The 26,746-nt window shown below is 41.2% G+C and overlaps 2 protein-coding genes and 1 non-coding gene across 4 annotated transcripts in view; 1 reads left to right on the plus strand and 2 right to left on the minus strand.

Moving 5' to 3' along the window:
- SH3D19 (SH3 domain containing 19) overlaps positions 1-20,222 on the plus strand; it is an 81,650-nt gene extending 61,428 nt beyond the window's left edge. For both annotated transcript variants that reach the window (XM_058803481.1, XM_058803482.1), the window contains exons 9-20: positions 2,725-2,837; positions 4,991-5,049; positions 7,065-7,329; positions 8,523-8,591; positions 9,946-10,018; positions 10,332-10,462; positions 12,786-12,844; positions 14,434-14,621; positions 14,890-14,942; positions 15,435-15,621; positions 16,229-16,326; positions 17,612-20,222. In XM_058803481.1, coding sequence (XP_058659464.1) covers positions 2,725-2,837; positions 4,991-5,049; positions 7,065-7,329; positions 8,523-8,591; positions 9,946-10,018; positions 10,332-10,462; positions 12,786-12,844; positions 14,434-14,621; positions 14,890-14,942; positions 15,435-15,621; positions 16,229-16,326; positions 17,612-17,728 — 1,412 coding nt within the window. In that variant the 3' untranslated portion in view covers positions 17,729-20,222. The remainder of the gene's footprint in view (positions 1-2,724; positions 2,838-4,990; positions 5,050-7,064; positions 7,330-8,522; positions 8,592-9,945; positions 10,019-10,331; positions 10,463-12,785; positions 12,845-14,433; positions 14,622-14,889; positions 14,943-15,434; positions 15,622-16,228; positions 16,327-17,611) is intronic.
- A 1,877-nt stretch (positions 20,223-22,099) lies between these two features.
- On the minus strand, positions 22,100-25,705 carry RPS3A (ribosomal protein S3A). The gene is made up of 6 exons (XM_058803786.1): positions 25,564-25,705; positions 25,204-25,307; positions 23,863-24,050; positions 23,508-23,716; positions 22,839-22,948; positions 22,100-22,263 (listed from the first exon to the last, which is right to left on the minus strand). The coding sequence occupies exons 1-6, from the start codon at positions 25,623-25,625 to the stop codon at positions 22,142-22,144; spliced, it is 795 nt and encodes a 264-aa protein (XP_058659769.1). The 5' UTR covers positions 25,626-25,705; the 3' UTR covers positions 22,100-22,141.
- Positions 22,528-22,597, minus strand: LOC131557342 (small nucleolar RNA SNORD73). The gene has a single exon (XR_009274738.1). It is a non-coding gene; the product is annotated as a small nucleolar RNA SNORD73 (small nucleolar RNA).
- Positions 25,706-26,746: the final 1,041 nt, after the last annotated feature.

Consider the following 26,746-nt stretch of genomic DNA (forward strand, 5'->3'; position numbering starts at 1 on the left):
ATCTTATGTGTTCAGTTTTGCATCAGGGTCCTGACTGTAGTTTTCTGAGAGTCACTGTATTCCTAAAGCCTGCCACCTCTAATCTTTTGCAGCTTTACAAATGACACTGACAGCGTCTCAGAGTGGAAATTTATCAATGAGCCACAAGGTCTTTGTGTTGGTCTTTGTATGCTGGAGTGTGTACTTGCAGAATTCTGTTTGGCCTTATCTTTGATCCTCAGAGCTTAGGGAAAAATGTCAAAAGATAGCTCTTAAAACTCATGTTTCAAAATCATGTTTTGCCACATTTAGTAGGTGCACAGTCAACTTGTGGTAACTGTATGGCCAGGTGGTATTTCTCAATAGTGGTTTCACTCATTATTTCCCATCTCCCCCTGTCACCAACCCACTGTTAAAATACTCAATTTTCTTTTCCCCTGCATGTGTAAGAAATGCAGTGGAAATTATTTAAAAATGTAGATAAGACTGGAGATTAAGCTGTGAGGAAAAGTCTTTCTGTTAATACCTGATTAAAAAGAAAAGTTTTTTTCACTTGGAAGAATATGTCTGTAAAGAAACTATGACATAATTCTTCTCTATAAAGGAAATTTTAATTACAATTAAAACTAAAATTAAACAAAAAGCCAGCCAACTACCTGACATTTTTTTCTTTTTCCTTTTTTTCGAGATGGATACCCTTTTGAACTTAGAGATAACTGAGCTCTTGCTGCTCTCTAGTGGTAATTGAAATTTCCACAAAGGGCTGCCGGTCCTGTACTTAGCTATAAACAGCAGGAGGTTGTGAAGGACTGCCTGCCTTATGGGAATCAGTGGTTGGAAGATTAATGGGGTAGGGAGGAACAGAAGCATATTCCAAGAAAACAGAGTAGCCTTTTGTCAAATAGGAGCTGCTGCAGAAATGTAACCTGTTAAAAGTTAAAAGAGGAGAACAGTACAACTGGGCCAAAGTAAAAATTGATATAGTAGGGCTTACATTGTTAAGGGGCCACATAATCTCTGTACAGTCTTTTGCCATCTTGTTTATTGAGGAGATAAATTCTGTCAGGAACCAGGAAAAACTGAAAAGCCTCAATGAACAAACAAAATAACACAAATTTTTAAAACCCTCCAAAACTTGCCCACCCAGCACTACCAAAAAAGGGACAGAACTGCTTAAGAATTTGAACTCCAGTGAAGTTTTCAATTAGGACTAGCATTTTTTGTTGAGATGTGGTTAGAAAGGAAACATCAAAGTTCCACTGCAGTTATTACACTTAGAAATCACTGAAAATAACACCTGACGTCGAGTTCTTGGGGATTAATTTTTTTTTTTTGTTCTTCTAGTTCCCTTAATTCTGACCTTAAAAAGAGTAAGAGAGAGGAAATTTGGCTGTCTGTGTATATAGCAGGATTGGAATTGGTAAATAAATATTTTATGCTTTTTTATCAGTAAGGTATGGTAAAAAAAGATTTCTTTAGGCATTACTGCCAGGTATTGGTTTTACTTTTCATCCATTGCAGTACCTTAGAAAAGTGGTGAACTTTTTTCCCCATACCTGGTCACTGCCAACACAGTAACTGTGAGCTTCTCCTAAGAATTGAACTGATCCATGGAACTGAACTGACCCATTTTTAAACATCACAGCAGTGTTTTACATAATAGTAATGCCACAAAGGTGTTGAAAATAAGCAACACTGCTCCTTTCTATGTGTTGTTTCTTTGTTGAGAGTAATTTTCGTGAAATGAGCAACTGTTTTGTTTTGAATAGCATCTCTCCTCCTATTTTTTGTCATTAGTCTATTAATGTCCAGGCTGTCTACACATATTTTTATGTAACTCCAAGTTTAGCTGGAAGTCAGAAGAGCTTAAGTGTCTGTAGTTCTTTGTATGAAATTAATTTTCTTATTATACAAACAGATTGTAAAATAGATGACATGGTTCCAATATATAAAGACAAAATTGGTAAATATGCTGGTAAAACCTGTCCAAGTACTTCCCAAGTTTCAATGGCAGAGACACTGAAAGCAAATGTCATATATTTAGAAGGGTTTTCTATTCTTTATTGAGCATGAGGACATCATCACTCTTCCCTAGTTAGATCTGTAGTGTTTCCTCTTTCATGTCTAAACTTGCTTTTCTCATTAAAGACTACCTGGAAACTTCCATCTCTTTTCTGTCATCCTGAATTTTGTAGCAGGCAATAATTTATTTTCTTGCCTTTACCTTTCTGGAGGTTCTTCCATCCAAGTCTCCTGATCTTTCAGGGTTGCTTGAAATAACCCTCAGCTGTTTTCCAGCCTGAAGGATATTCCAGGAGCTGACAGCTGAAAAAAAAAGTGAGCCAGTTTAGAAATGTGGTGATGGCGTTTCAGGGTATCCAGTAATGAATCTGACATTCCAAGGGGTAGAAACTCTTCTACTCATCTAATATTATATCACCAAATATTGCAGCTGAAACTCTGAAATGACTTGCTGGTGTCTTTAGATTAAAGTGAAGATCCATTTTGCAGGATGGGAAGTACTCCTGAATTTAGCCTTAGAGTTAGGATGTTCCTCTCATGTCCCTTTTCCCTTCACTGCTCTTTAAGTGGTTCTTCCCTTTGGCTGCTCCAGCTTTGAGGAGGGAAATTGCATTCACACAAAAAATGTTCCAAACAACAGTGGATTCCTTTATCTATTGTTGATCCACATGAAGAGGGTATTAATTAGACTTTCATTTGGGATTTTTTGTTTGTTTTTTACAGCTTTAAATGACAACCCACATAGCCCTCCTCCACTTCCTGCTGAAAAGCCTATTGGGAACACATCCAATATCACAGTGGGAAAACCCAGCAGTGGTGACCTAGTGAAAAAAGGGGTAAGTTAGAACTGTTTTCCTGTATCACAGCACTGTCTACTTTGGTTAAAAGATCTCTTGTGATCCTCAAGCATTTGTAAAGTAAGTTGTTTGAAGGACAAGAAGATGAAAACAGTTACTCAAAAATATAAGGCTTTTTTCTTTAAATTCTGTTCTCTAATTAATTAGGTAATTTAGACTGCTGTCAGTTTTTGAAAAAGACTCTGGTGATTTTACTAAGCTTTGATCATATCTTCAATTTTCTGTATTCATCATCTGAAATCATGATTCTGCAAGCGAGTGCCAAAAGCATTGCAAAGTGGCTCAAAGTCCAGTGGGATTTACATGGTGAAATGTTGTCAGTGTTGTGCTTTAGAAATGTATTTTTTTACCTTCTTGCACACAATTTCTCTTGGTGTCTGTACTAATTTGCAGGCAGAGGAAACTTTTCTGTAGAAGAATGAAGCTTGCTTTTTTTCAGCTCTTTCTGCTGAGTAGAACCACCTATTTTGGGAAGTAAGGCTCTGCTCCTTGCTCTGGGACATGTACATAGTAATGGTAGGCATTGTAGCTAAATGACATTTGACACAGATTTTCAAAAGGGAATTAAACTAGAAAATGACAGTAAAATTTACAAATATTGAGTTTTCTGATGACAAGAATGGCAGAGAATCTTGTGAAAGCCCCAGACAGTAAAAGATCAAATAAAATTAAGAGCCCTTACTAGATGGATGCTGCCAACAAATGCCTTTGTAGCTATCTCTACTACTAAGATAAAGGATATTAAAATGTTGCCATTGAAAAGGCTGTTAAGAGAGGTTCCACCTTTTCTGAATAATGCTGAAAAAATAATTTATGAAACAAGACATTAAATGACATTTTATGCAGTGGAGCTACAAAACTTTTACAGTGTCATCCAGGTTATTGTGACAGACGTGTAAGCTTCAGCTTTTAGAAAAAGATTGTATTGAATCCCCTGGAACATTGAAATTCTATGTTTGGAAGGGTAAGAGCTGTACTTCTAAAACTAGTATTGTCAGTGGAAGTGATTAAATGACAACAGCAAAAATTGTTGCCCATAAGCAGCAGTTGGCACAGATTTCTTCCTTTGCACACAGAAGAGGAAAATTTTTGATATGAAGATAACATCCTCATCTGAAAGTGGCAGGTTGTTTTCTTTCTAATAGGGTCATTTAATCAGAACATGAAATTTGGGAACTCAATCAAGGCTCAGATTTTATCACAAAATATATCTGGGTGTTCTCTAGATGAGAAAAATCACAGAAATTGTTTGAGTTTCAGGCATATTCAAGCAGCTAATTAAGTAAACAAGACTGTTCAGACCTGTCTCGAAGTACTGGTTCAGAAAGGGTTCCTTTGAACCCAGATTCAGCAATCTGATTTATGATGCTGTTCCAGAAGCAGCTGTGCTTGTTCCCCAGAGCTGGCAGAACTCTCTGGCACTGGGATGAAAACGAGCAGCAGGAGGCAGTAAGGATGGTCACTTGTTAATCCATCCCTGTGGTCCAAGCCCTTCAGACATGGCACATGCCCTCCTCTCTGACTGCTCTATGGGGGTAATCTCTGGCAGGACAGCATGGGCAGCTGGGAGGAGTGATGCCTTTATCTGCCAAAGCAAGATTCACTGGGATTTGTCTGTGAGATCTCTAGCAAACATATTTTGATGCCTTCTTTAATGGGAGCTAATGTTGTTTGCAAGAGATGCTGTCCTGTGTGAGTTGCATTAATGTCATGTTTTCTGCTTTAAGCCTGTTCAAAGTGTTCCGTGTGTCAAAGTTAAATCCAAGTTGATAAAGCAAATCCCTGTGGGCAGTGTAATTGTACAATTGTATGACTCTCCTGGAATTGGCTCTTAAGTCCTTACTGGCATGTAGTAGGAAAGGAGGGGCTGGGTCATACTTAATGCACAATTGAAGCTATGTTTCAGGTGGTAAATCAGCTTATCTACCCTCCATATTTTTCTCCATATCCAACAACACTTTAAAATTGCAGAATCACACCATAATTCTTACTACTTTACTCACAGACTTCCAGAAAGTCTTGTTTTTCATGTCCATATGATATCATTTGATATAAGAATTATATCATTTAAACAGGATTCTTTATTTTCCTTAGGCTTAAAGAAATGTCTTTTTTCTTTTGAATGGTTGTAGGAGTTGGATCACTCAGAACAAGGTGGAGTGCCTCAGCTAGAACCTCTACTACCCCCAAGGTGAGTGTGGTTCTCCAAAAGCCCTTAAAAGTGTTGTTTCTAAATTAATTTGCATAGTTAGTTTCAGTGTAGACACTATTGACTCCAACCATAGCTCAATAGTCTTGGCTGGGCACTCTGCTCAGTAATAAATAGGCAGGACCAAGTTGGTAGCTGTTTAATACTTGTTTGTACAGTATGGTATGAGCAGGGTGATTATAGGAGAGCAGCTGTTTAACTTTTCAGCTAATGTACAGTGGCTGCTGACAGTCATTCCTTTCTGAATCTTTAACCTTTTCACCCACAGCACTTGCACTTGTGGTGGGATTTGGGTGGTGAGGGAATGGAGGTGGCAGATGATGCCACCCTGAAAAGGGCAGATGCTGGGCCAGCAGCTTCCCAGAAGCACTGGCTACTCTATACACTTTGGACCTAAAATGCAAGTGCAGGATCAATGACAGCCTTGGGGTTTTTTATTCTTGTGAACCAAAAAGAAAGAATGTCTCCAAGGGCAAAAGTTGCTGGACCAGCCTTTAATTCATGTTCATCAATGCCAGAGACACAGTGGATGGAGATCTGGCATTGACTGGCCAGCCCACTGTGGGTATCTCAGTGTTTGCATTCTAAATCTGTGAGTTTAAACACAAGAGTTTGCTCTGTTGTGTTAGGACAAGAGAATCTTTCTGTTATTGAAATGAGTCTATCAATAATAATTAGTATTAATTAACAGGAGAGAACATGGATATGCCACAGGGAAACACCTCGTTTACTGGCTTGTTCCTTCCCCACATTCAGTTTAGCATAACATTCCTGATTCTTATGAGGGTCTCTGGGACTGCAGTAAATATTTTGTCCTTTTACTCTTCTGCTCAAATGGATTTTTAATTTATTTTAAGTGAGCAGTAAAATAGTTCACTGAATTGCTTGTTAGGGTCTTCTTGTTTAGTTAAGTTGCTTTAAAAATGTGTGAGTCGGTCTGTTTACAGATTTAAAGTAGTTTAACTTGGAATATCCCCTTTTGTCAATATTAAAAATGCTTACTTTAAGATGAGGCCAAGAAAAGGGAGAGATGGATGATGATGAGAAGTGGAAAATTTTTTTGACATTTAAAAATTGTTCCATACTCAAATAGTAAGAGAGAACTCTTATCAGGAGCATTAGTAGAGCACTAGTATCTTCTCAAGTGATGGGTGACACTCACAAAATGTGTTAGAATGATACTTCAAAGATCCACCAATGCACACTTGTTGGGGTTGATAATTTTTGCAGACCCATGAGGATTGTACATGAGCAAATAATTATGCTGAATTACATTATATGAAACAAAAAAACAGTTGTAGCAGAAACTTGCAGTATCTTGTTGAAGATCTCCCAATAACAACCAAATGATACTGCAATTTTGGAATATTACTAGTAATATTAATTGCTATTAAATATTACTACTGTCACTTGCTAGTCTCTGATTTTGGTTTCTAAACTGCTTGTCTGCTAGTAGGAGTGGGAGACCTCTATCATTGCCAGAGAACTTGAGTATTTTCACCAGTGTTTTCTTTCTGTAGTAGACATCTGTTGCATAAAAAATGGTAAATTGTGCTATTGATGGCAGTGTGCAAAGTGGTGTGGTATGAGTTTCATCAGAGTCACTTTAGGTAAGTGACATCCCAAGGAATGAGCCAGGTTGATTCCTGAAGACCAGCTTTCACAAAAGCTCTCTAATAGCCGAACTTCATCCTGCAGCAGCTACAAAGAAAGCTCTTTCTGGAGGTGGATTGCTGAAACAAATCTTCCTTATTTAGTGGGCTCCCCAGAAAGCTGGCAGGCTGTTGGAAATATGTAGTCAAAGGATCTGTCTCAGGGCTTGATCATTGGTCCCAGTCAGGATCTGAAGAGTTCATGTATTCCTGGAAAGCTTCAGACACTACAAACTGTGCAGCCCAGGTCATCACAAATCTTGTTTCCTTACTGCACACTCTGTATCTAGGATGAAGTGGCAGGCTTATTATGTATTTTTATCTGATGGTTTGCACAATTTTTAGGCCTGTGGATGGAAAAATTATACCTGCTCGACCTCCCCCACCTAAAAGTGTTCCTGGCAGGCCACCTCCACCAAAATTCTCTGCAGCCAAGACCTCCTCCCAGAAGGATGTTCTTTCGCGATCTATTTCGGACAGCGCTTCTGATAAAAAAGACAACAAGTTCAAGTTGGGACCCAAGAGAGCAAAAAGTGCAGTCTTTAAAAATCCAGATCCAGCATTACCTCCTAGACCTAAACCAGGTCATCCTCTCTACAATAAATACATGGTGAGTTGAGATATTCTGTCTGAGTACATTGTTTTTATAAAACAGTGCTGGTTAAAATACTAGAAAAAAAGGTAGTTAAACCTGCTAAAGTAGGTTAGTATTATGTGGCTTTCAAAGTGCATCTATCAGCATAATCTTCCCTAGAAATTGCTAGTAGATAAATAGTAATAAGTCCTGTAAGGCAATACTGGAGAAAGCAATAAATACATGTAAAGTATAGACCTGTGTGGTGCATTTCTGTGTATATATGTAATTATTTTATCTTTAATGCATAGCTCTTGGGGCTTGGGGGTTCTTTTTCCAGTCACCGGTTCTGAATTCTCTTTCAGTGAGATTATGCTGAATAATTGCATTTTTATATTGGTTCAGCCATACATATCAAAATGCTTAGGGAAATTGGGGAAGCATTGGAACTTATAAAGTACTTGACCTTATTTAAACAAGCTTGCAAAGTGTGAGGAATGTAACATTGCAAATCTTATATTTTTCATGCTATTGATGCCATCCCTTTTCATTATAAAAATGGTTTTGGTGTTGTATGTGTTATTATGGAATTTTAAATACAAATGGATCAACACTGCAAATAAAAACAAAGGTCTTTCCCCAGAAACTTGAAACTGGTCAGTGGTAGAGCTGATGACTGCTTGAACTGGTGCTCTTGTCAGAAAAAAACAGCCACTCAGCCATAGCATGAACAGCATCAAAATTCCATCAGCATGAAGTGGAAACTTTCTGTTGCCACCTTTTTGATTTTTCACTTTTGCATATAGAGTTTTGTGTATGAGATTTTTTTCTGTAGGAGATCAGTAGTAATTTCCTGCCCTGAAATCTTACTGTCAGTGGAAAATGTCCTCCCAGGGTGTTTTTCTAGTGCCCTCCATGACAAATGAATATATTTCTTCATCAGAGTGTCTTTCTGAATATCTTGTAGTGTATGGTGTGATACCAGTTAAGTGTCTAAGACACTTTTAAAGGGGGTGACACCCCCTGAGTTTCTCAGAGTGTCAGTTCATATCACCTGCAGTCTGTTCTGAATGCCTTCCAAAGGAACCTGTCCTCTTCCACTGGACTCCTAATTACCTGTAGTGGGTGGTTTAAATAGTTCAGTCATCTGACTGTTATCACTTGAAGTGAAAATCTGAGATGCTTAGAAGTGAAAAAAACTTTTTCATTTGCCTCTGTTTCTCTTCAAGCTGCCTGTGCCTCATGGAGTTGCCAAGGAAGATTGTCTTCCCAGGAACACTGGAGAACTGTCCTGTAAGGTAAGGTGCTTCTTTCCTGCTGGCTTAAATATTAAATGAACAAGACTTGTTGCAGTAAAGTATCAAATGTTTTAGTCTTCAGAGGTTACACTGAGACATGTAATAGGGATTTATTAAATCCTTGTGTTTCTGTAATCAAAACAAAACCCAATAATGGTGATTTGCCTCATAGCACAGTGATATTCAGCTTATGGAACAGAGCAAGAGTAATTACTTGGAGTGCCAGAAGGGAGAGGAAACTGGTAAAGTTCCTCCATCTCATAGGAAAATTATCACTCCCTTGGCTGAGTATCTGAGAATTGAGCAAAAGATAAGTGAGTACTTTATGAAGTGCTGTACATGGTACATCAGCAAATTGGCTTTGACATACATATTTGAAAGTATTCTCTTCTCTCTGCTTCTACAGATCCTGACTTGGTTTTAGGGCATGACCCTATTAATATTAAATAACTAGTGGAAATTAGAGCTTTGAGCAGACTTTTTGACTATTATCAAAAGCCTGTATGGCTGAAATAGATTTCTGGGCATAATGTTATTTTCTGTTGTAATTCAGGTCTTACCTTTGTCTATGTTTGGATTTTTGGTGGGGTTTTTTTGGGGTTTTCTATGGGGTTTTTTGTTTGTTTTTTTTTGGGGGGGGGGTCGTTGGTTTTTTTTGTTGTTGTTGTTGTTTCAGTTTTTTATTTTGTTTTGGGGTTTTTTTGTACATAGTGAATTACTTCAAATGTAATTCACACACCATCATTGTCATCAGTACAGCCTAAAAATTCCTAGTGGGTGGGACAGAGAAGATGGCTCAGCATTTTGAATATAATTTCTCTTTATGAAGATGCCACAACAAAACTGTCAGCTCCCCTCAGTGTTACCTTAGTGTAAGCAAAGGCAGAGGGGCTTCCCTGCTCCTCTTGGAATGTTTGTTTGCTGTCCCTGCTGAGTGTGCTGGGGCAGAGTTGGGTTGGCTGTTCTCTTGAGCAAGGAAGAGTGGCTGGTAGCACAAAGTACCAAGCACCAGTACAAAATTTGTCCACAGCCCTTGCAATTAGTGTTGCTATCAGTCTACAGATTTCTGGCCCACAGAGATAGTTGAGGCTTTTTCTATATTTGGAAAAGTTGCATGACTTCCCTTCCTTTCACTGGCTCAAAGGTAGATTTTGGTGAAATGTATTCTTGTTTATACTGGCAAAAGGCATACAGAATTCAAACCCTTTGCTGTGTGACCAATAACCATTTCCTTCTGCAATACCAGAAAAACTCTGTGTCCAAAGTCAGAAAATGAATTCAGGAGCACATAACAGAGAATCTGTTAGTATCTTCCATGATTCATAAACTACTTGGATTTATTTGTTGTTGTCAGGATTCAAACCACCCTCCAAAGGTTTCTGACACAAGTGCACCTCATGCTGTAGTCCTGCATGATTTTCCTGCAGGTAAGTAAATGTGAATATTCTGGAAGCATGTTTTACTTTAAGACTGTCAAATGGAAATTTTCTTAGAAATTAGAGCTTAAAAATGGTGTGGAACTCAGTCTGCAAGGTCTGCACATAAAGTTGCTCAAATCAGTGGGTTTAGATGTAGATGGGTCCATCTTTCAGTTAAAGCTAATTGATTTAGCAGGTAAAATTAAGACTTTTTTAAAGCTGATTCTGTTTTTTTCTGTGGTATTTGTATTAAGAAGGTTTTACTTAGAGAAAATCAGTGAATGTGACAAGTACTGTTAACTGAAATGATATTGTCTTACAGAGCATGCTGATGACTTGGTCCTTCATTCTGGAGACACTGTTTGTCTTTTGGAGAAAATTGATAGCGAGTGGTACAGAGGAAAATGTGGGAATCGCACAGGGATATTTCCTGCCAACTTTGTTAAAGTGGTTGTATGTAGGCTTTGTATACATTGCTACATAACATCCTGTTGCATTTGTTTTCTGGTTCTATTTTGCTAAGGCTCCTGTGTGTTTAACTCCATAATGTGTTTAGATAATCTCTTATCCCACTGGCAGCACAGGAGATTCATCAGCTTGTTTGTGTGGTATTAGAAAGATGCTTGATTTGGCACAACCAGCTTGTGTTATGGGGAATAATTTGCTGTCAATTTAAAGCCAAGTGAGAAAATCATTGCCCTTACCAGATTCTCTTTGGAAACATGCATAGTTTCTCAGGGTCCTCAAAGCAGATTATTTTTTGACAGCTGCATGTCAGAATCAACACTCAGTATATGATGGTTGATTTTTGCGCCTCCTCCCAGTTCCCCATCTTCTGTCATTTTCTCATCCCTTGAACTTTGCTGGAATCACCACTTTTTTAGCCATGTAATGAACTAGGTCAGAGTAGCAATTTGAAACCATGTTGGGTTTTTTTTCTTCCTAGAATACTGTTTTTTCCAACAGGATCAATTTGCCTAAGTGGTTTTCTAAGTGGCTGTACAAATGGTTGTGCTGGCACAGTGCAAGGAGATTGTGTTGTTGCAAATGAGCAGCTTAAAGCAATCCTGTTGCTCAATGTGACACTTGACAGTGAGTGGAAGGCAAGAGGCAGGTGCTCTGTTGGAGCCCAATGGTAATTCATTTAAAAGGGATACAGTATGGTTCCCTGCAGTCAAATGCTGGGTCAAACCCATTGCAAACCTGAGCCTGACACTGAAGTCCATTTTGTGACAATGGGAAGGGCATTGGGCTGTCCACACCTGCCATGTGGACATGGAGGAATGCCAGAGTGACACCAGGATGCTGGGAAGGTGCATGGCTTGCACCATGCCAGGTGCAGGAGGTGTCTGTGGCAGCATTTCCTGGGCCAGCACATCTGGCAGAGTGAGCCCTGCTGCTGCATGGGCAATACCAAAGATTTGGTGGCCATCAGAGAGGAGAGGGTGTCTGTTTAGTTTGTAATGGTGGTATTGGAGAAAAATTTTAAGATCTGAGAAGTGCTGAAGAATAAAAACTAAATTCATAGTTAGTAGTAATGGAACCATGCTTGATTCACTTTCACAAGAAAGATTTGTTAGCTAAATTGATTGGCTGTTTCTACACAGACCAACAGTTCCATTTAAAAGCTCTTGCTTCTACTGATAGCTAATGAAGAAAAGATTTTATGTTAAAGTAGCAGAGTGAGTAGTTGGAGTCGAATTCAGCATTGATACAGACAGATACAACTTCATAAAAGCTAGGGAAAATGCATTTCTATTTTAGTTGTAAAAATTTATTATCCTTTGAGGGCAAAAATCTTTTGTTTGAGAATTTGGGGTTTTTTTAAAAAGAAAAAAGAGTGCAGTACATGAAGCTAATTTACTTGAGTGGATTCTCCTGTTAATTCATGTCAGATTTCATCTTGATAAAAGGTCTCCATACTATACACTGCAATGTGTTTTACAATATTGAGCTGGGTAGTAGTTTGGATTTAGACACCTAACAATAATACATAGTTATGGCTTCCCATAGAACCTTCAGAGCACCACAGATACCAGCTCCTTCAGCAAGAGCAATGCAGAGATTATTTGTCCTAAAAGGCATTGTGATTTCTTCCAGTGCCTCACACAAGCTGTGGAACATTCCTGTTGATTTAATGGGAGCTGGCTGTGTAATAGTGAGCTGCAACCCAAAGCTCTTCACTAGGGCCTCTCAGCTCCTGGTCCTGTACATCTCACAGATCATGTCACACCAAAAATACAGTTGAAATCCTCCTGTGAGAAAGGACTTGAATGTTGGGTGTTTGATATACTGGTGTATTGATTTTTAAAGTTGTATTTCTCTAATTCAAGGGAGATTTGTGAGATGTGGTTTTGTTTGGAGAGCAGTTGGCTACCAAAGCACAGAAGGGATAAGTGTAAACAGTAGTTTTGTCTATTGTGGTGTACTGTGCTAGTAAATAATTGAGAGCAATTACCAGTTGAGAATTGGGATCTAAATTCAACAACATGTGGTAGCATCTAGTCACGTATTCCGTCAATCAGTCATGCTACAAGTAGAAACAATAGACCAGCTTCATAAAACAAAACATTAAATATTGCTCCTTGTTTGCATAAGATTAAAAAATGAGAAAACAGGCATAAATTTACATTAATGTGATCATATATCAGAGCATGCCAGGGATTAGAGTGTCACACATCTGAAAAACAGATTATTTTAACCAGTTTCAAGTTTATTGTGGTAAGTTGCCATGAGCTTGTAATGGAAGATACAATTTATTTTGTTGTCTTATTAGATTGATGTTCCAGAAGAAGCCAACAAGAAAAAAATACCCTCTTCATCACAATGTATCAAGTGAGTCAGATGAATCTTATTTGCTTTCTCATGTTGATTTACAAGGAATGAAAAAGAAATATTAACTTTGAAACAGGGGCTCTCTGCACTAAGGTTAACAATTTATTCACTAAAATACATTGTAAAAATTAAATTATATGTTTAAAAATCTGAATGTTTATGATGTTTTATAAAGACTCATATTTAGTTTTAAAAAGCCTAAAACCCTCCTTTCATGAAAACTGGTTCCAGAAACCATGAACCAATCTAATTAACGTCAGTAGCATTGTACACCTCTCTCTGCTCCTGACCTTGCTGCTTTCTTCCATTGTCCTCACAAAATGTAACATGTTAGGGCTCCTACTCATGGGAAAGAACAAGGTACAAAAGGAACAGAATATAGAGGTACTTTAGGCAGAGAAATCTATCTGTCCTTAAGGTATGCTGAGGTATGGGTAAATCCAGAGTTCCCCCCAAATTATCAAATGAATTGCCAGCACTTTCATTTCTGATTTTCAAACAACTTGCACTATTTGTGGGCAAGAAATGATTTTTCATGTTCATCATTTCTCAGTGATTTTTATTGGATTTTGTAATCATTAATTCCAGGAATTAAAGCAAATTCATGCAGAGGCAGGAGCAACCAGTGTCAGTGGGATCATTCAGTTGTTCTTTAGATGAAGTTTGGTTTGTCAGAAAAAAACCCTTTATTTTAAAAAGTTGCTTCTGCAGCTAAGAAAGAAACAGAAAGTTCTAGCTCTGTCCTGAAAGAAACACCTTTGCAAAGATACTTGGTGGGGGACAGGGGTGGGAATCAAGCTGCTTACCTTTTCTGTGTGCTATGAATATATAGAAAGAATTAAAGCCTATTACTGCTTTTTTCCAGCATGGCATTTCTGATTGAGCAAAAATTTTCTTAGGTTAATATCTTAAATTTAATTTATTAGGTCTTAAATAATGAAATCAATTTAAGTCAAGGGGAAAAATAATTAGGATTTTTTTCAGTGCTGTACCAAAATATATAAAACTTATCAGATGCATTGAAGTTTCTTTCTTTGATAGATAAGCTTTTTTCCCTATAAGATTAAAGGGATGGATTTTACAGAATAAAGTATATTAAAGTAGATAAAACCTAGCTTCTTCATATGAAACCTCCATGTATTTGGGACAAATACACAGCACTCACCCCCACCCATGTTTGAGTGCATCTAAATGGGATGCTAGCTCAAAAAATAATCAAACTCTTAACAAAAGTGTATCAGGACACTTGCTTGGACATAGGCAAAGATATGAAATTGGAGAAGGTGACTGAGAAACAAGGGGGTTTATTGTTACTTGGAAGGGAAATAGGGTCTTTTGCAAAATACTGTAACATCCAGCAATTGGGATGCAGAAATTGCATCTGGCTTCTCCAGACTCTGTACTCATTCTCCTCAGAAAGCAGAGATTAGAACCAGGGCAGGCCCCCAATTTTCCACCTGTCCTATCTTCAGTGCATTTTAATAATTTTAATTAAAATATCAATCCATATATTGCACACAATGCTGTCTTATTATTAAGTAGAAAGTAATAATAAAGAAGCAAAATAATTTTCTCTTTTGTTTGTGCAGAGGTCCAAGGTGTGTAGCACGATTTGAATACATTGGAGATCAGAAAGATGAGCTCAGTTTTTCAGAAGGTGAAACTATTATCCTGAAAGAATATGTAAATGAAGAGTGGGCCAAAGGAGAGCTCAGAGGCACGTCTGGAATTTTCCCCTTGAACTTTGTGGAAGTAATTGAAGACCTACCTGGAACAGGTATGAATATGTTTGCAAAAGTCTTCAAGAGCCTGTTCTTGTACTTAATGCTAATAGGCAGCATATAGGAGAAAATTCCAAAAGGACAGTGATTGCAGAAAAGAGGTAAAAAGAGAGGGAAGACTGATAAAAAATCCGTCAAAATTAACAGTAGGACTTCTCTAAGAAGCTAATCTTAATAATTACTTCAAATATCTAAAGTCTCTGTCATTAGTAACATTCTGAATAGACATTGCTCCTGTTCTTAAGTTGTGCTTTACTTACATAGGTACAGAAACAGCACTGAAGAATAAGGTGGAGGTTTTGTCTTCCCTTCCTCAGGTAATAAAACTGTATAGGTGAGGGTCAGAATTTATGTATAGATTTACAGACTCTATTATAATGTGGGAGTAACTGCAGAATGTGACACCACTCCCACAACACACAATGCTGCATTGTAACACCTCAGTTCTGACTCAAGGCCTGAGCTGATTGAATTCAGAGCTGCTGACAAATTAACATTGGTAAATTTTTATCCTTTGTGCTGAAGGAAATTCTTGTTAGCTCTATTTTAAGATGCAGTGATCTAATTTTGAATTTATTAATCCTTTTCCCTGCCACCAGAGATAAAAAGGAATGTGGCTGAGCCTAGATGAAATTCTGTGGTGTTAATTGCTCAAATGCCATTCTGGTCTACATCTGCAGCAGCACTTTTGTATTGGGAGGGTGTGAGGACAGCCATGTGCTGTACAGCTGCTTTCAGCAGCATCCATCAGCTTTTGGGCTCCATTCACACTTCTAAAATTAATGCAGCTCTTCTGCTAACTTGAACAGAGCAACAGACGCTCACTGGAGTGGTGTGAAGCGCTTCATGATTTTACAGCAGAAACCAAAGATGATCTATCCTTCAGAAAGGGAGACTGCATCCAAATACTGGAACAAGTCAATTTGGAGTGGTATAGAGGAAGACTGAATGGAAAGGAAGGGATTTTCCCAGCAGTTTTTGTTCAGACCTGCACAGGTACAGTGCTCCTACTAGATGGCAATTCATTATTCACTGGCTTGTGCCCGTCATGACAGCTGTGGGGGAACACAATGGCATCAGCAAGTCACACACAACCAGAGTCTTCAGTATTGGAAAGCTAAACTTAAGTTTTGAACCAACCACTCTAACAGTGGCAATATAATGTTCTAGTCAGTAAGTAATCTGTGAGGTTACACAGACTCTGGGATGTTTTCCAGTGTGGTTTGGGCACAGGCAAAACAGGGACACTGAGCCACTTCTAAGGAGTAATTCAGGAGTATTGATGCTGCTTCATCTTAGAGCAGAAAGAGGCAAAGTCAGCCTTTATTATGTATCACCATTGGGAAGTTCAAGTTAAGTGAGTTTTAAATTTAGTCTGCTTAGAAGCAGAACTGTGAGCCTGTGTAATACTATAAAATGGACTGGTGGCAGTAGAGTTTTTATTCCAGTAGGACAGGGAATTCTGTACAGCAGTAGCAATAACATGTGGACAACCTGTAGCACAGTAGTGGGGAGAGAACAAGAGAATGACAGGAAACTTCTCCAGAAACAGAGATTTATTTCACTCCCGTGCAAGTTAACTTCTCTTGTCCATGTTCTGTAGCCAGGGTAGAGCTGTCACAGCCTGGAGGAGGGAAGAAAGGAAAAGCCAAAGCTCTTTATGATTTTCATGGAGAAAATGAAGATGAGCTTTCCTTTAAAGTAAGTACCTCTCTTAGACCAATTTTCAAGAGGTCTCATGCTTCTAAGGAGTGCTAAAAATAAGGTTCATCCCCTTTGAATGTAGGCTTTAAACAAGAAGGATGAAGCACATAGATATTAACATAGATATTAATATGCATAGATATTAACACATTTGATAAGTGGTCTCTCTATAAAAACATTTTTCCCTTATCACTCCTGTTACCTATCAGCAAAAATTTTCATTAAAACACTGGAAGGAGCTCAGGAGTTGCAGAATTCTTGACTTCTCTGATTTAGTTAACATGACAAGATAAACAAACCTTATTTTGCAGTACATTCAGTTCCTGATTGGTTGATATGGTCAAGGGAGCCTCACTTTGGACTAGGAAGAAAACTCTGAGTAGGAGGCAATGGTGAGAGTGCCAATACTACAGGAGCCAGGCCTCTGAGGGAAACCTGAGGGAAACCTCAGCAGCATCTTGAACTGGCAACACAATTCAGAGTTGCCATGGGAACAAGGGGAAAAATTAAATACATGCTGGATGCCCAGATCATATTAAGCATGAACAAGAAATAGAGTGCCCTTGGTATGCAAAGTCATGATTTAGGTAACCATGTTCTCAAAAGCAAGTATCTGAGAAGCAGTAGACTTTCACAGGAGCTGCAACACAGTATTTTCTCTTCTAAAACCAGCAAACTAGTTTCACCATTAGCAGCTTGCAATGCTGAAAGGATAGATGAGCCTTTAAAGCAGAAAAGAGGAATAGAGGTACCGAAAGAAAGGCCAGTACTTCAGATGAAGGGTGTGGCATGGGACAGTGAGAACAAGAACCAGCACCAAACACGGGATCTGTGATTTAAATGGCCATATTGAGCTTTTAGATTGCTTTTCCTTTTTTTGGGGAAAGTTTCCAAGTACTAGAAAATACTGGGATTAAATGAAAAAAAATATCTTTCCAGTGTTTTTAGAAACCAAAGCCCAGAAACACACACAAATAAGCACTAAAGCAGGGGCCCCATGAGCCAGCTCTTAACATACCTGGAGAGGCAAAGCAACATGAGAAGTTATCCAGCAGTGCTCTTCTGTCCCCCTGAAGGTGGTGATTTCTCAGCATGGACAAGTATTTAGCCTAGGAAAAGCTTCAGCAGATGTAACCAACAGAAGAGACTGGCCACATCTTACCCCTCTTCTCTTTGATTGATATAAATAGTTTCTAAAGAGGATCAGCTCTGCATGCATTAGCATTGCTCAGTAAGGCTGCACAGTAAGCTGTACTGACTCACACTGCTCCTTCTCTTACAGGCAGGTGACATGATAACAGAGCTGGAATCTGTAGACGAGGACTGGATGAGTGGAGAGATACTAGGAAAGTCTGGGATATTTCCCAGGAACTTTGTTCAGATTTTAAAAACACCATGAAGTGTTGCCTTTCTACTACTCCCTGCATGTGGGAGAGAATGTTTTCTACCCTAAAGGCACAGCAAAGACATCAACAAGTGTTGATTATCAATGTTTTGCACTACTTTTTCTAGACAGTCATAGTAGTATCTTGAAGTCAGATAAGAAAATTTAAGTCTTTTGTGACAGTGTATGTTATCATGTTTCATGAATGCTCAGAGAGCAAGACAAGCAGGCTTTTTAGCTATTTCCAACTAGGGAAATACTGTGGTGCAACACCATTTTAACTTATATAGCATTCTAGTATGTTTACTCTCTGGTATTATATTTATCATGCACAAAGTCTGCATAACATAAGCTGCTTTGGCCTTCTTTGAACTTCTTAAGATCCAAACTTTTAAAATTGTTTTAATATATAATTACAGCACTCAGTATGTAGATGAAGTTTGATATTCAGGTTTTATTACTGATTGAGTTCCACATTAGTGGTAGAATCCACTTGTTTTATGACTTAGAGGATAAGAAAAATAACTGGTATTTCATAGTAGAAAGGTATTGAATCTAATACTGGTAAGAGGGGAAATGGAGAAATAAATCCTTGCATAGTATCCTTCTATTCTTAGCCCAGGCTGCTCATACAGCAAGATCACAAAAGTAAAAATTTTAAGTATTTTGCCTCTTAATGAATTCTGTTTAAATCAGTATGAATCATCTTAGACCTTCCTCACTTTCCCCAAAATACTCTGCAAGTACAGGTTTAGTTTTCTCCTACTGCCCACTGTTCTTAGAGCACCATCATACCCTTCTTTCCAGCTGAAGTTAGTGACAGACAGTGTCTATGGAGCTTTCTCAGATCCCAGCCATGGAGTAGCTGCACTATTCCAACTATTTGCCCCTCCACTCCCCTCATGGAAGTGGAAAGCCAGTGTTCACCCAGTCTGCATTTTATTTGTCACTGAAGCACTGGAACATACTTCAGTAACACTATTCCTATCCTTAACATGAAGGATATTATAGAGCCTTGGGTTTAGTTTTCAGCAGACGTGAGATTAGTTTCCAGTTTGTTGCCACATACCAAATACACTGAGCATCCTTATAAACTGCCTGTGGAGGCCTTAAGGAAAACATGCCTGGCAAGAGGTTACTCCAAGCAGCTCTCACCAAGGCACTTGGTACAGAGCAGCAGTGTAGCTGAACTGACCAGCTAAGAGGGATGTGATTGAGGTAGTTTCACATTATAGGAACTTCTGGTAGTCAGTCCCTTTTTGTAACAGCAAGGAATGGGCATCCAGTCCCATGGCAGACTGGAGCTCACCGGGAGCGAGTCTGAGTGCCTCAGCACCATTCACCCAGCAGTCACTGCCAGGCCACAGAACTTGCACAGACAGATTCAGTCCCCCTTTGTGTTCTGCTCTGTGTTTAAACTACACCAGTACCCCCTCACACAACTGGGGGATGATAATCACACAAAGTTTGAATGAGCTGAGGAGCTGGACTTCTACTTCCAGTAGGGATTAACATAAGCAAAATACTGTTATGTGCTGTTCTAGAAGGCTGGAAATGCAACAATGGCTACAGCTGTTACTCAGCATCCCCACCAAGCCTGTCCAGAACTCCTGTGGAATAATCATGTGGCAGTCCACAGCCAAGGACAATCCTTCTCACTCTCCCAAGTTTTCCTGTTAGGAGATTCTAAAGATTCTTGTTCATTCCAAAAAACCAGTCATGTCCTAAAGAAATCCAAGGAATTGCCAGGTCCTTCAAAGACACACCACACCAATGTGGTGGCAGATGAGGCTGAAGTGTATGATGTTTACTTACTGTTTGTCTGGCAGTTTTCTAAGGTTTTGATACAAGTCTCAAAAGTAGAATTGATTTTTTTATATTTTTTTCAATTTCCTCTTTCCCATTTTTATAACTGTGTCTTAACCAGTTGTTTTTGTAACTTCACTGAATGTTCAAAGTCAGTGCCTGTTCATTGCCAAGACCACTCTGCTGTACGTGATCTCCTCCTCCCCGTGGGGCAGGGCAGGAGTAGCAGCAAGGCCTTTACTCAGAGCACCGAGTGCCATCTAAGGGCTGCTCACGTGGCTGCAGGCAGCTGAAACGGCGTCTGTGTGACGCTGCAGCAAGGGAGATGCTCGGCTTGTACAGGGCAGGATTCTCCTAAGACAATGCCCAACACCACCGTAAGACTGCATACAGACCACAACAGAAGATTCCTAAGGTGTACAAAAAAGCCGAGACTGAGGTGGAGTGCAAATATTAACTGCAATGTAGTAGCAAATCCCAGCTGTAACCTTGAAATCCCGCTAGATCTCCATGCATTAGAATAAAAGCCTCACTTACCAAAATATTTTGTTTGACCCATCCTCTAGAAATATCTTCAGGAAGATATCTTTGTTCTGTGTACAATGAACAGTGTCCTAAATAAACCTTTGTTAAGTCCAGTAAGTTTGTTATGGTACCTCTGTAAATTAAGAATGTATTTAACCAATAAAATTTTTATAATTAAGTCATGATGGCATTTTAATTGTATTATGCTGTGGAAGGCAGAGCTTTCCACTTGACAGTTTGAAAGATCTCATTCTTCAAAGTGACACCCACCCCCAGACAAGCAGTCCAAACCCTTCAGATTGTGGATGATTTTAACAGGTTATCCTTTGCACTTGGGTATGCCTCACACTCACCACCTGCAGAACCTATCACATTTTTCTACCTGCTACCATAGGGCATCACACACAGTTTCTCACTGTGAGAACATTGTGAAGATGACACAAGCTGATCCTGCACATAATTTAGGTGTGCTCTGCTGAATGCTGCTTTCATACTCCATGATTTTTCAGCTGGTGTTTGATGAGAGAATACAGAGGATGACTCACAGTATCTTCCTTCCTGCTTTTGCCCCACCTGAAATCACATTACAGAGCCTACACTTACCCAGAATGCCTGCATGGCAATGCACTGTTCCTAACAATACATTTAAAAGCCTGAAAAAAGCCCAAGTTCTTGTTCTTTCCCCCAATCCTCTTTGACTAACCTTTTGGCAACAGTCCTTAGATATGCAAGTAACAAATAAAACCTATGGTTTCAAAAATGTGGCTGTCTGGGATTCCTGGAGGCATGTGACACCTGCCTCAGCAGTACAGATGGAAACAGAAAAGCAACGATTCCTTCCCCCTGTTCCAAGGTTCTGAGTGTTGAGCACTCACTGCTCTTCCTTCCAGTACACAAAGTAGAAAAACCAGAACATATTAAAACTCTAACTTGGAATCACAAGACAAAGTCACATCACCTGCAGCATTCTGAAGTAAGTTCAAAAGCATTCTTCTCATTTTGCCTAGGAAAATGTGAAAATCCCTGGCAGGGAACAGTACAGCCTTCATGGGTAGCAGAACCCCCTCTCCTTTACTCCAATAGCTTTGTTGGAACAGTAACATTTTCACTATTTTCCTTTATTTCTTGTCCTAAGCTCTGTGACAACCAGTTGCAAGAGCCACTAATCTCAGTGAATTCCACGTTTTGCTCTCAGGTTTTAAATCACTAACTTACCAACAATTTAACAGGACTAACTTTAGGTTTGTTGGCCTAAACAAATACATCAATAGCACACAAAATTAATTTTAGCCAGAAAAAAACACTCCTTCACTTATAAGCCAACGTAAGTTGAGCAAGAATCAAAAATGCTGTTAGATAACAGAAAAAACAAAATTACTCAGCAAAACATTTAAGTGCTTTGTTTTCAAAACACACACCATTGCCTCTTTACAGAATCTTTTCCCCTGAAGTTCCACGGGTCTTCCAATACAGTCATCCCTCAGTTCTGACAGGTTAAAATCCAACACCCAACTCCACTGCTCAAACATATTCTGGATTTCTGTAATGCTCAATTAACTAACACTGCTTCCATCATCACAGTTAGAACCTTAACACCTTCAAACACCACCTGACCACCAGAGACCACACCTATCCCATGAGAGGTTGTATTAAATTACCAAGAAATTTAAATATATGCATATTATTCTGAAGCAAGTCATCTGGATAAAACTCAATAATACTGACAAAAAATTCTGACATAGGTTTCCCTGTGCAATTTCTACCTTCCCTGTACTCTGTGAAGCACCTCTTACCAATACAACCTCTGCACACATACACAAGGTTTTTTTGGGGAGGACTAAAATTACTGGGTAAAACCAACACAGAGAATCCACAGAAAGGACAACCCACCTTCTTCCACTCACCTCTACAACACAACTGGAGAAGTACACAATTACTTCTTTTATTTTAATTGTTTTTTAAACCAAGGCCGTAGGTTTACCTTACTGAAAAATCGTCCACACATCCAGTACCAATATTGTCCAGGAGCAATAGAGGCAACCAACCAAGCGTTAGTTCTGTATATTAAAACCTTTTATTTTCCACCAATTTTGAGTTTCACACAGACTCTTGCACGGGCGGCTCATATCCATCAGCTCGCTCTACCTTGGTGCCAGCCTCATCCCCAGAGGGCTTTCCAGCACCACCACCTTCACCATGCAGCTCCATCAGCTTGCCCACTAAAAAGAAGCAGTGACACAAACAGTGAGAGATGGACCTGTTTGAACAGTTTTAAATTACTCCATTACTCATCACACACAAATGGAACCACCAGAATGTTTTCTGTCGCTAGGACTAAGTCCATTGCAGACAGCTCATGCACAGAGACGCTGCTGCAGTGACAGTCAGATCAAGCAGTGAAATAAAGCTGTGCAATGAAACTGCAAATGACACCTTTTCCTAAAAGGATCTGGACTCAAGCACCTACTGCTGCATTACAAGGGAATGTCAGAAATTGGGGAAATGGAATCATTCCACATCATCTGGGACCGAAACATTTTGTCATCATTCATTCCCAAAGCAAAGCTTTTAACATTCAGCAGCAATTCCAGGTGAGACTGTAAGAAGCTCCAAACTGGATGCTCACTGCTTGGCTTTCAATCCTGGAAGCCATACATGAGAACAAGGACACACTTTCCCTTCTACAACTACTAAAGCTCACTGAGGCTGTTGTACCATCTTTATCCAAAAGCAAACACATTTAAACTGCCTCCTTTCCACACCCTCCCCCAGATGTCTGCAGGAACACACTTACATTCAAACTTGGGTTTCTTGAGCATCTTCACCTTGCGCACGTAGACATCGTGCAGAGGGTAAATGGACTGACAGGCCTTCTCGATGTCCTTGCCAATGCTGTCTGGGATCCTGAGCAATCACAGAGCAACACAATGCTAAAAACTGCTTGCTTCTGCAGCAGCAACACAGGCTTAAAAAAATCCTTAATACAAAATATTCTACAGAAGTTTGTATCATCACTTTGACGATTTTCTTCAAGTACATTTAGAGTCTAAGACACCTCCCTTCCAACATTAGAAGGGACATAGTGCAACTGCTCATTTTGAGAGCAAACCTGCAAACTTCTGGAAGCAATCAGCACACCGAGAGACTCTTCTATCAGAAGAGCTCAGAGCATTCACAGCCCCAGTAGATCAGAATTACAGCTTTAGTCTGTAGAAATGTGCACCAGAAATCTTCTGGAAAGTGATTTTACATTTATACAAACATGACAGTGGATTCAGGTCAGACAGGACGCAGAGACTGACAGAAGCCATTTACACAAAAGGCTTTTCCACACGAGGGGCTCCTTGCCTGGTCTCTGACCAACAGCCTGGAACACACCAGCACTCCCCAGGCACTCAGCAACAACCAACCCCCAAACAAGGATTTAAACAAGGGAAGAAAAAAGAACAGTGCCAAAGCTTACAGCTTATTGACAACTTCCTTCAGGTCATTGGTCTGCACCTCCCGGGTCATGATCTCCATCATTTTCTTGCGGATCTGCCGGACCTGCTGGTGCTGGGCGTAGGAGGTCTTGCGGATTTGGTTATTGCGCTTCTTGGTGAAGCCCACGCAGAAGAGGCGCAGCAGGTACCCATCCGTAGTCTTGACATCCACGTGGGCTTCAATCATTGTCTGCAAGAGGAAGCACTGAACGTTTGGCACGCTGCAGCACAGGCTGCCCAGCCCCACACGCCCACACTTCAAACACGGCTCTGCCAGGCACAGCGCTTCCCTCCTTCCCTCCCTGAGGCACCGCAGCGATGTTGTTTCTCACACACCTGCCATTTTTTCACCATGGAGCACATTTTGTCCCGTGTGAGGTCCATCCCATGGAAGTTGGTCAGACAATTTTTGCCCTGAACGTCCTCAGTGATCAGTTTGAATTTGCGGAAGGCAACCTCATCATTCTGCAGATCAGCCAGGCTCACCTCAAACACGCGGCCCTTCAGCCCGTCAGAGGCAATTTCTGTGGGGAGGAACAGAACAAAACACCTTAGATTAACATTAGGAGCACATCCTTCAAATCAGGCACTGAATTCCCTCTGGAATCCTGTTCTCTGATGTTCTCTAATGGTGATCACAGAGCCAGCAAGGCTGGCAATTTCTCCCTTTGGGAGGAATCTTTTCAAGGCAATAGTGCCAGGTGTGGGATATGAACAGCAGCACACAGCAGATCCCACCACGTGTAGTAATTTGGTTTGTTTCAAGCATAAAGGGGCTACAGAGCATTTGGAAATTATCAACAGCAATGAGAAAACCAAACATAAAAAGCCACAAGTGCTCAGCAGGGGTGAAGCAGCAATGAACAGCCCAGCACAATAATTTCACAGCTCCTCCTCCAACGAGGAACCATTTTAACAACACTGGCTGGTTCACACTTCGTTTGGCAGCGACCCTCATTTTAACTGTTTCACATGTTACAGCTCAAAGTAACAATCATCATCCTAACTCTGACTGCAGCCAGCAGAGTATCTATCACAAAGCTATTTAGCCATTCTGCATGGCTAAGCCTCCAAAAACAGAGTTGCCTCTATCCAGACCCCTCTGTATTCCTAACAGAGGTCTCCTCTTCTTAAGGTGTGCCAGAGGATATAAAACCGAATTTACCCCCAGTGATACATCAGTCCTCACAATAAGCCAGCAATTCTGGCTCTAATCTTTACCCAAAACCTTTAAATGTCAGATATTTCAGTGTCTTGATGTGCCGGTCGTTGCGATCCTATAAGGACTAAGGTCGCTTGTGGCACTGTCCCACATCTCCCCCGGTGACAATCAGAACTAGTGCTTACTTCTTGAACTTCTCCCAACTTGCCAAGTTACCACAAGAGGAACCTCATAAGAAACTTCAGGCCCTTCCTTCCATGGTTTGGCATTCTTGTACAAAAGGGAGCCCAGTGTACGAACTTCCTGCAGCTAAGCTCATTTATTCAAGCAACACGGTCAACTCAAAAAAGAAAAAATCCACTCAAATCACCCAACTTTTCTAGCTTCCAAGCTCCTAACAGTACAAGCAAAACCCATTTTTCATCAGTCTTTTATCCAAGAAGTTCTTTAGCCGCTTGGAGCCAGCACATGGAGCCAACACAATCCGCTGTACTGCACAAACCCCAAATACTCACTAGTTCCTTGAGTCCTGGTGACAAGCGTCTTCCCGATGTTCCGGATATTGAACATCGCCGGTGCTTTGACATCGTACCAGTCCTTCTTGGAGAAAGGGTCGACCCTTAAATCAAAGGAATTAGATTTTTTAGCCGACGTTCTCGGGCCGCACCGGGCTGCAGTAAGACCTTCCTCCCCGACTGCCCGCCGCTGCTCCCGCCCCGCCGGGCCCACGCCCGCCCGCCTGACGCCATGACAGCATCGGCCCTGCTCCGGCCGGGCCGCCGCCGCCATCCGCCCCGCATCCCCGCCATCCCGCCGCCGCGGCGCCCCGCCCGGCGCCCCCGGGCACCGCCCGCCCTCGCCCCGGCCGCCCTTACACTTTCTTCTTGGCGCCCTTCTTGCCGCCCTTGGTGAGGCGCTTGTTCTTCCCGACCGCCATGGTCCGGCCCGCGCCGCGGAAAGGGCGGGGCGTGCACGCTCCCGCGAGATTATACGAGAGCGGCGCTCGCGCGAGACCTGCGAGAACGGGGCCTCCTCCAGCGCCGGGGGCGGGGGCGGCCCGAGCGGGACGTACCACGGCGGGACGGAACCAACGGCGCGGGGGGGGCGGGGGGAGCGCCTGGCCCGTCAGCGCCCCCGCCTGGATCCCTGCGGAACGCCCGGCCCTGGGAGCGCCTGGCCCGGCCCGGCCCGGCACGGCACTTCCGATGCCCCGGCCCGGCGCTGCCGATCCCCAGGCCCGGCACTCCCGATCTCCCGGCCCGGCCCTCCCGGTCCCTGCTCCCCGAAAGTGGGGCCGCTGTGCGGACGGGCAGGGCCACAGGGACAGGGTTCGCTGCACCGACTGTACCCCGGTGAAAGGCAGGTGCCGCCTCCTGCCCAGTCTGGTGTCTTCAAGCTGAATGATCCCCAGGCTGAATCTCGTCACCTTTTGTAAACGTAACTGATGTCGTCTGGTATTTTCTACAATGGAAGTTGCTTAATGAACTCAATGTATTTCAAGCATCACATAAGAGTACCATCATACAAATAAATATACATCGATAGACGAGGAATATGCTTTAGACAGGAGGGCTCATGTAAATTTTACTGTATAAAAGATGTTACTTTTTAAAACCCCATGGTGTGTTTGTCAAACCTCCAGTTTGCATCCCATGCAGAATAAATAATATCTCCTTTCTAAACTAGACTCTGTTCCTAATGTCGGCAGCTTTCCCAGGCCTTGGGGCACGAGGGGACAGCCAGAAGTTTGGTCTGGGCTTCCCCAAATGCCTCGGCCAGGGGCTCCTCTCCGCCCCACACAGGGCAGGAGGAGGCTCCGCTCAGCCCTCAGGCATGGGCAGGGATGGCACATGGAGAAGCCGTGCCCAGTATAGTGCCAGGCACCTGGGGCCTCCCTGGACAAGGGGTGACCACAGGCTGTGGCTCACCAATGAGCCTCACAGCAGCCTCTGGCAAGGACATGCCTGAGGCTGTGCCGGGTAGGATGGGATCCAGCATAGGTACCTGCACCATGCCTGCTAAGCATCCAGGCTTGTTCCTCCTCCTGTGGGCGCCATT

The sequence above is a fragment of the Ammospiza caudacuta genome, chromosome 4 (assembly GCF_027887145.1).
Source record: "Ammospiza caudacuta isolate bAmmCau1 chromosome 4, bAmmCau1.pri, whole genome shotgun sequence".
NCBI lineage: Eukaryota > Metazoa > Chordata > Aves > Passeriformes > Passerellidae > Ammospiza > Ammospiza caudacuta.

Bases quoted from the DNA above. Each gene is read 5' to 3' on its own strand.
- RPS3A (XM_058803786.1), bottom strand. From the start codon at position 25,625: ATGGCGGTCGGGAAGAACAAGCGCCTCACCAAGGGCGGCAAGAAGGGC. The intron at 23,717-23,862 runs GTGTGTGAGAAA...TTCCTCTTGCAG, and splicing joins CCATGGTGAAAAAATGGCAG to ACAATGATTGAAGCCCACGT. The intron at 22,949-23,507 runs GTAAGCTTTGGC...GTGATTGCTCAG, and splicing joins AAGGAAGTTGTCAATAAGCT to GATCCCAGACAGCATTGGCA.